This window comes from Lolium rigidum, chromosome 7 (genome assembly GCF_022539505.1).
Source record: "Lolium rigidum isolate FL_2022 chromosome 7, APGP_CSIRO_Lrig_0.1, whole genome shotgun sequence".
NCBI lineage: Eukaryota > Viridiplantae > Streptophyta > Magnoliopsida > Poales > Poaceae > Lolium > Lolium rigidum.
In genome coordinates, this window is record NC_061514.1 from 34,558,622 (window position 1) to 34,567,716 (window position 9,095).

Here is a 9,095-nt window from a genome sequence, read left to right on the forward strand (position 1 = left end):
TGGAAGAAAATAAGCGAGTGCATGATAAGATTAAAGCCATGACTGATTTATTGCAGCCAAAGAGCTCAATATGGGCCAACAGATCAAAATCTGCAACCGTGGCTAAATTTGACTATCGAGTGGAACAGGTGCACGATTTCTTCGATAAGTGTCATGCACATTTAACCATGGTGTGGAAGACCATGTTTACTCTTGACCCGGCCCCCTCAACTTTGTCGGCTTTGATGACTCTATTCAAGAATCCTGTCAGAATTCAAGCTCTTATACGCAAGGAGCTCCTCGCCGAAGCTGAACTTGCATTTGCTTTTGTGCTAGCTCGATATCCAACTCTTGATTTAGAATCAATTGCCAAGGCCAATGTGGAGCTCGATCAATATTATCCTGTCGCAAGGCATCCTGCTTATATTATTATTTCCAGGATGGAGGCAGGTACAGAAAGAATCTTGCGTGCCCGAATTGGTCAAGGAGCCACGACTTGAAGGAGATGCTTGAATATTTATGCACGTAACCATGATCTATTGACTCATAGTAGAGATCTCTCCTCCTTTTTTGATGTTCCTGTCTGCTTCCGGTACTAGCCGGGTTTCTTCGATCGCTTTTGTCGTTGCTGCTAAGTGGGTGTGATTTGCCTGCACGATCTTCACCGTCAGCCCAACTGTTGGTGGTCTCCATCAGTTTGGCGATAGATTAGGATAAGTCAGCTGCCAGTCGGCGTCGGGTGAGCTTTGATTGTTCCTTAAATAACTGAACGCACTTGTGTGCTGCACCCCACTCTGCTTGAGAGACTTCGATGGTGGTGCCATCGGTAACTTTTTCATCCGAATAATGATTGTTTCCTTGGCGTGCGATGTTAACAACGCAGACCTGGTATTGCAGAGGTTGATCACCAGCCCAAGGGAGGTTAGGCTTATCGATGCTTCCCCTGTCGGCTCCGCAGATGAAGGAAGGAGCATCCAAAGAAAGCCCATGCCTAGCATCGCAGTCGAAGCAGTAATATGACGTCGGATCCAATGATGATGATGAAGTCACCGGAGTCAAGGCTGTTGGTACAGCCGATAGATTGATCGCGGTTGGTGATGTAGCTGTTGACGAAGTCGTGATTTTCATCACACCAGGAACGATCGGACCTGGGAACCGAAGAACGCCCCCATAGTCGATGCAAGAGAAGTGGACGCTCCCAAACGTCATGCCCATCCCGTCGTGCAGGCCTGAGAAGGTCGAACGTGACGCGTCGGTGTGCGGAGTGAACTCGAAGGACCCAAAATGAATCGAGTCCCCGAGCTTGGCAATGATGGAGCTGATGATGGTGGTGATGCCGGCGGAGTTGTAGCCGACACAATCAAAACAGCCGATGAAGTGCCTTGTACCAGCAGTTTTCCCACAAACGGTGCCAATTGTCGAGGGAGGTCCTCGGCAATGCCCACTATGAGGGGCTTAGGGTTGACGGAATCCTGCGGGCTAGCACGAGACATCGGATACCAAACAAGCGGGGAGAGAGATTTACCCAGGTTCGGGGCCCTCGATGAGGTAAAACCCTTACTTCCTGCTTGTCTTATCCTGATTTATCGAGTAATACAAGTTACAATGGGTAGCCGATAGACTACTATGGTCGACTCGCCGGGAGGCAAGGATTCTAGGGTTTGTGCTAAGTTGTGATGGTTCTACGTATTGTTGTTCTGATGTTCCACATGCCCTCTCCTGGCCTTTATATAGCAGGCCAGGTCCCGAGAGTCCTGCCCGAACTCGACTAGGTTACATTGAGATCTAATCTAATCCTTCCTTAAACGATGCCTTCTTGCCTTGTTCATTAAGAATTCGTCTCTTGGTAGGTCTCCTTCGTTGCAACCGACGTTCGGGCCTACCTTGGTCTTGGAGAATCTTCATGGGCCCCTAGTTGGGCCAAGGGAGGTAGACTAATGTCGAGTAACCGAAGGGTAATGCCCACATCAAATGGTGCTCTTCTCCGGCAAAGAAGCATGCTGATCCGCCATGCTGCTACTTTGTGGATTGATGGGAGCGGTTGGTGGAGGGGGGAGGTTGCTGATATCGGCAAGGCAAGTGAGTGAAAAGTGCAGGAGCAGGACACTAGTCAAACCGGAAGCCGCGTGATGACGACCACACCGAGAAGCTGCTAGAGCATTGCTGTGGTGCTCCACCATGGCTGGCTGGCCCGGATGGCCACGTCGGCCCAGATCTGCCAGCTAGGCACAACCAACGGCCTGCAGAATGGCTGATTCATCTCCTTCCGTAGTTCCGCCCCAACTCCCTCCACCTTGTCTTGAGCCCTTCGCCGACTGCGTCCATCGTCATCTCCACACCGCAGCGCTGCCGATGACGCTGGGTGCCTCAAAGGTCGGTCAAATACGACAGTGTGGCGAGCTCCTTGGCAGCCAAATCGAGCGCCGCCGCGGCCAGATCGACCTCCACGGCAGCCGTCTCTTCCCAGCCAAGCCGAGATCCTTCGCAGGCATTGGAGTAAATGACAAAAAACTACCACAATTGAGGCCATTATGTCATGTAACTACCAAATGTGTTTGTTTTGTCACATGACTATTACTATTGAGATATGTTCGTGACAAAGAGCACTAATTTTATTACTTAGACATGTTAATATATTTTCTGACTATTATGGCCCACCCGCCAGGACTATGTGGCAGGTGAAAACATATCTGCTAGTTTTATTTTGGAAAAATAACCTCATAATACTTTTTTTGTCACACACAGATCCAAGCCGACGCGGGCGAGGTGGGCCGCAGCCGCATGCAGGTGAGCTCGGCAGGAGCTTCGGTGGCGCGTGGAGGTTGTCGATCGATGCGATGGCGGCTCCAGGTCCATCATCCTCATCGTGCTCCTTCTACAGATCCCTACCGCGAGCATCCCCTCGATCTATCCACCGTGCTGATTCATGATCGAGCTCATCGTCAGGGTTGCAGCAGCAGCTCGTTCATAGCTCAAGGTCAGGGTGTTGTTTTAGCCCAGATCGCCTATTTTGTAGATCCCTTCCCCAATCAGTTTCGTCTAGAATCCATGTTCCAGATCCGTTCTTGTATCATTATATGAATTCATGTAGAAATCTGTTCCACAATCAGTTACTTGTATGAAACCCTTTTCAGAAAATCAATCAGTTCATAAGTGTGTTCAACTGTTCATATAAAAAAAATTGGTGAGCGGGGAAGGGGCAGCGGCTACTCGGCGCTGCGGAGGGTCTCATGCTTGTGCGCAAGTGGCGACCGTGCCCGTGTAGGTGTCTCAGCGGTCGGTCCAGCGATGGGGATCTCGACGTGGGTGAACCGTGTGGGTGCCGGAGCTGCTGGCTGCAGGCGGGGATGTTGTTGCTACGTGTCCGACAAGAGCATGCCGGTGTCAGGCGAGCACGACCAAGCGCGAAGCTGCAGTCGGGGTGTGCAGCGACGGGAGGGCACGGCGAGGGGGACGAGGAGTCCATCGATTTGGACTTGATTGCTTTTGGAAAAGGGAGATTTGGGGTTTTATGTAAAATTAGAAGAAACAAGTCATTTGTTTTTTTTGCTACGTTTCCAGTTGCCAGAAACTGGATTAAAACCCGTAAATTAGAAAACCAGTGCTCGTTATCACCAATCTGTCTTAATTGTGGTAGTCATGTGATAAAACAAACATGTTCAGTAGTTACGTGACATAATTATTGCCTCAATTGTGTAGTTTTTTATCATTTACTCCAGGCATGGCTTTCAAGGCTGGCGGGCGAGCTCCCCGCTGGCTGGATTTGGGGCGAATCGTGGAGTTTTTTTTTTTTCTGTTTCCGAGCATCGTCTGTTCTCGCGTGGAGAAAAACCGGAAAACAGGGTAACGTAATGGGCTGAAGTGGGCTTGGTTGGACGGGACATGTTTGGCAGCGTGGCTTAGGCACGAGGCTGACTAGAGCCCAGTTCTTTGAACAGCCCACTGGTCTCGGCGTCTGGCTTACCTTCAAGGTCCCCCGCAAAAAACAAGGTCGTAGCTGTGTACAAAGAGGCTATGCTCAAAAAAAATACTGTGTACAAAGAAGCTTCTAGAAAATTTACTTCATGAAAGATCGCACCAAAGCAACTCGCTCGTAGGCATCTGAAGTGATCTCCCATTCGCCCGTCTAAGAGCAAAGGAATCAGTCGAGACTCGAGACCATCACCCTGCCACAGCCCATTCGTTTGGCAAGACAGATGGCCTAAACAAGTGCAATGTGCAAACCCTTCATTATGTAATGTAGAGCCTCCCTATGACCCCAGCAGCCGCAACAAAATGCTCACCGTCTTCAGCTCCTTCCTTTGTCGTCTGATAAAAAACCCCACCTATGTTCACCTCGACAAAACTGGCAGGATGAGTACATTTTAAAATCTCGTCAAGGATTAACAGATTGTGTGATACTGTAGCTCATCCGACAATGCAAAGATGCTCGCCAAAAATCTCCATGGGCGCTCAGTGGACACTCTCTCGAAATAGGCTTTCGCCCCGCTATATTAATATAGCAACCAACCGATACAAGATAGCAACCACTGCAGGGGCAAACTAACACATCAAGCCTAAAAGAAAGAAGAGAGAAAATGTAAAAGAAACTAATGCCGACACCGATAGATCGACGAAAAAAATAACCCGCAATCGTTGCGCCCTCCGGAGAAGTCCCACTGCTTCCTAGGTAAATAACATGCAGAAACACACCGAGCTCAGTGGACACTAAAGGTTGCTCAAGCATACTCTTCAGTTAAGTAAGCTGCTGGCCACATCTTCTTCAACATACGACGACTATCCGATGACTATTGTGAGAAAATCTTCATTGAAATTGGCGTACTTTAGGTGGACACATTACTTTCCAAAATTTTCTCCATGTTTGTACCGCTCGGTCAGCTCCATTCGATCCTTCAACATGCACCGTCTTTAATGCTTTGTTGGTTCAGTTTATGTTGTCAAAAAATGTTGGCTAATCCGTGATGGTCGATATATATTTGGTGCAGTGATTAGCCAAATAATGAACTGATATTGTCATTTGTCCAGGTAATATTATTAATTCACAGTTAAAAGGGGGCTTCAAAGTTCGCTCTAGGAGACTAAAAAAAACACATTAGTGTAACAACAATGGTTATTTGGGCTGGTCTGGATTAAAATGATGCATAATAATCAGATGTGCATTAGAACTGTTAAAACTGTAAGGAGCACAAATAATTGATGGATATTACAGTTACATAGCAGACATAACTATTTCCTGGTGTATTGCAGGTCCTTTTGTATATTCTGACGTGGAGGGCATATATGCAAGTTTAAGTTTCACTGAAGTAGATGAAAATAAGAATGTATAGAGTATAATCAGAACTCATGTATCCCAATCATCTACGAATTAAACTGACACGGAAGCATAATGTTGAAGTATTTGACATGGAATAATGAAATCACATCAAAATGCGTACCCGTAGATTGTGGCCTCTTGATATACTATCTGCTGCTTAAGCTACCGACGAAATTCAGAATACAACTTCACTTCAAAGGGGGGGAAAATGTAGTACAACCTGAAACATAACTCCGGGGTCTTATTTACATGGTGAATCTGTTTGATACTTCAACTAGTTTTCAGCCTTCGAATAGGTCTCCCAACATATCCTCCAATATCTCGGGACTGCTGCCTCCGTGGCCAACGTGTTTCTGTAGCTCCGGATGCTCCTCCAGGTAGCGGCGGTAACCTGAAACAACTCTTGTGGCAATAGCTCCCCGTAGCTCATTTCGGAGCAAAGGGTCTGGAACCTTCCAGAACTTGTGAGCCTGGCACGTTTTGCGAACTGCCAGCTCGAATTTGGCTACTGAAGAGGTGTTGATCCAACGATGGATAGGTCCAGGAAATCTCGATTTCCGTATGCACGAAAGCACATGTCCCCATGAAACGTGGAGATAGCTATGCATGTAATTCTGACATTCAGGTGTAAGCTGTATCTTGTCGCGTGCATACCCGGTAGAAAAACGCGATGGCTCACATTGCTGCGCTACGAAATATGAATTGTTGAGCAGGAAGAGGTACCTGAGGCTTGGATCCGAGCATAGCTCTGATTTTCTAGAGAGCAGATCCTTGAGATAATCAATCGTGTCATTTATCAGGCCCTTAAGACCGCTGCTGTTCTTGTGGACCGGCGCAAAGTGATCCAGCATAGCCACTGCTTTTTTCATGTACAGGATGTAATTCACCATCAACCGAGCGTTCCTGTGAACCTCACCTCTTCCTCGCAGAATCTCTATGGCCCACAGGTCGTCCTCCTCCACGAGTGTCCTCGCCTCCTTCATCGTGCTGAATATGGCATTTTTTAAGCTGTTCCCTTCTCTCGCCAGCGAGCTGCGTATCTCGTTGAATATGATTCTGCTTTCTGTATGCATTGGAACCGGTATGATCATGTATAATGTGCAGACACATATATACATGCCTAGCACGGCCTGTAGCTTCTCTGCCTTGAGAAGAGGGGCGGCAGCATCGACGAAGGCGAGCATCCCGGTGATGCTCGCTTTGCCAAACCGTGCGACTCCCTCCAGCTCGTTATGGTCGGGAAAGACCAGCTCACATATGCTGTGGACGATCACGGTGAGACCCCGGATCCACCTCGCGACCAAGTCTTGCAACGACGAGGCCGACTTGTCTTGGAGCCAGAGCTGCCCCTGTGAGCCATGCTTCTCGCAAATTTGGAGAACCCAGTCGACGTCGAGCTCCAAGAACCAACTCTCAAGCACACGATTCGGTTGGTCAGGAGATGCGTTGTTGAATGCCTTGACCATGCGCTGGGTGTACCCGTCGCTGACCATTCGGCGAGCGATAGTTTTGAGCTCACGGGTGCAGAAATCCGCTGGGGCGGCGGACTGTGCCGAACCGGAGGAGCAGCCAGAGTTGTGCGACGGATAAGAGCCCGAGGTCCGTGAGCCGCTGGAGTAGCTGGATCCGCTTTCACCGGAGTGGGAGAAGAGAGTCGATCTTATCTGCGCTCCGGACACGGCGATGCTCTGGATAAGGTCGAGGTAGAGGCCGCGCGGCGGATAGGCAGCCGTGGAGCCGTCGGCGCTCTCCTCTGGCACGGTAGCAAGCCGCCCTGCCATGCTAGCTGCTACGGTGGGGATGGACGCTCTTTTCTGTGTGTGTGTGTGTGTGTGGATGGACGCCCTTGCTCCTGAGGAAACTATGAGAGGTGCAGGGCCGGGACAACGGAATGGGTACTATACGCTGGAACGCGTGAGGACGATCGACAAGTACAGGACCCGGGTGCCGAGTCAACGGGCAACACCAAATGATGGAGCGCCGAGGTAGAAGACGGCCAAACGAGCAGCTGTCAGACGCGTCGACCCAGTTTCCAGGAGCTTAATCGGATGAATGGCAAACAAAAAAAGAAGGGACAGCAACAGCCGCTACTGACAGCAAAAACATCTCTACCCCCGGGCCACCGCCCCACTCCCCGGACCCTAAGAGCATCTTGAGTAGCGTCCCCCAAACCGTCCCCCAAGTCAATGCCTATGGATTGTAGACTAGGATTTCGTGGAAAGTAGATGGCAAGTAAATCTTGAAGGTTTCAGCCGAAAAAGTGCTCGACTGCTAAAAGCTAGGGTTATGTTGGCAATAAGATCGATCCTTTCTTTGTCCCTCGACTCCCCCTTATAAGAGGCGGAGCCGAGGGTTTCGTGATGTACAAATTACAAAACAGCGGGAAACTCTTTGAGTTCGTCCCGTATAATTACAAGTCTATTCCATATATATCTCTAACTTCCATATCGACGCCTTATTGGGCTTCCGAGCTTCGTAATCTTCGGGTCGTGGGCCTTCAGTAAACCCCGGGTACATTCTTCGGCGGGTCCATTGGGGATGCCTATGTCAGTAGCCCCCGAGATTTTGGTTGAATCGTGGAATCGAGTAAAATCTCCATCATTATAATTAACACACCATTTCTTCGAGTTACTAGACAATCTTTATAAAAATAATTATATATTGTGCAGGGATAATGGTAAATGGGGCTAGTTCATCTGACGGATCAGGTACCAGTTAACTGCTCTCGTGGCAATCCCGCAAGAACCTACTTCAAGGTCAAGTTCCTGGACTCGACCCCGGTATACTGGCGTAATTCGACATATGCCGCTTAAGGTCTTACCATGATCCGAATTCCAGTCATGTTTTATCGGGTACCTAACGTGTCCGTTAGGATTTTTCTTCGTATCTGTTGATACGAAAAAAGTTAGTAGAGCGCATTCATGTGCGATACCACGCCACACAGGACGGGTCCCGGGGTCTTACCTTCGTAAAATATTACGGCATTCAGAGATTTATTCGCGACGGAAGCGCTCTGAGAATATATTGTCGAGTGCCTTTTTCGGCTGTTGGAATGGCATATTTACTCGAGTCATATGATGATTTGTTATCTTGACTTCCCGATGGGAGTATATGAAGAGTTATGTTTTAACTCGAATATGCTCAATATTTCTTCGGATACGCGACCAGCGTTCCCAATGGGAGTAACCCCCGAGGCTACGGCTAAGTGCTTGTACTTGGTTGTAGGCTCACATTTTTGCTGTCTTGTCGCTATATTGTCATCTTTACATTTTTATCGGGTGCACGACCAACGCTCCCGATGGAAGTAGCCCCCGAGGCTACAGTCGAGTATTTATACTTGGCTGTAGGCTCAACTTTTGTCTTCTTGGAACAACTCTATATACCTGTTCTTCACATTATCCTCTTATCAAAAGTAAAACTTCTAATAAGAGTAGCCCCCGAGCATTTGGACAAATACTTGTATTTGATCAGAGGCTTCCGAACTTATTTTACTTGAACCATCGACATTTTCCTATCGCTATTTTGAAAGAAAACCAGTCGCTATTTTCTCATGGCGACGTCACTGCTGACGATGGCCACGAACTTTGCATTGGAAAGGCGCAAACCCTGTAACTTCTCTGATCTGTGGGTTCAAAATCCTGCGCCGCTGACACGTCACGCAAGTGGGGGACACACGTCCTCCGTAATCTCCGGCACGCGTACTGTAACTCCTGTCCAGTAACTTCGTAGTGAAAAGATGACTATACCCTTGTTGATACGTGTAGGGCACAAGATCCATTTCCTTTTCATCCAACGGCACAAC

General features: G+C 48.5%; 1 protein-coding gene across 1 annotated transcript; it reads right to left on the bottom strand.

Moving 5' to 3' along the window:
- Positions 1-5,398: 5,398 nt before the first annotated feature.
- LOC124675738 (exocyst complex component EXO70B2-like) lies at positions 5,399-7,157 on the bottom strand. The gene has a single exon (XM_047211814.1). The coding sequence runs from the start codon at positions 7,072-7,074 to the stop codon at positions 5,575-5,577; it is 1,500 nt and encodes a 499-aa protein (XP_047067770.1). The 5' UTR covers positions 7,075-7,157; the 3' UTR covers positions 5,399-5,574.
- Between the last annotated feature and the right edge of the window lie 1,938 nt (positions 7,158-9,095).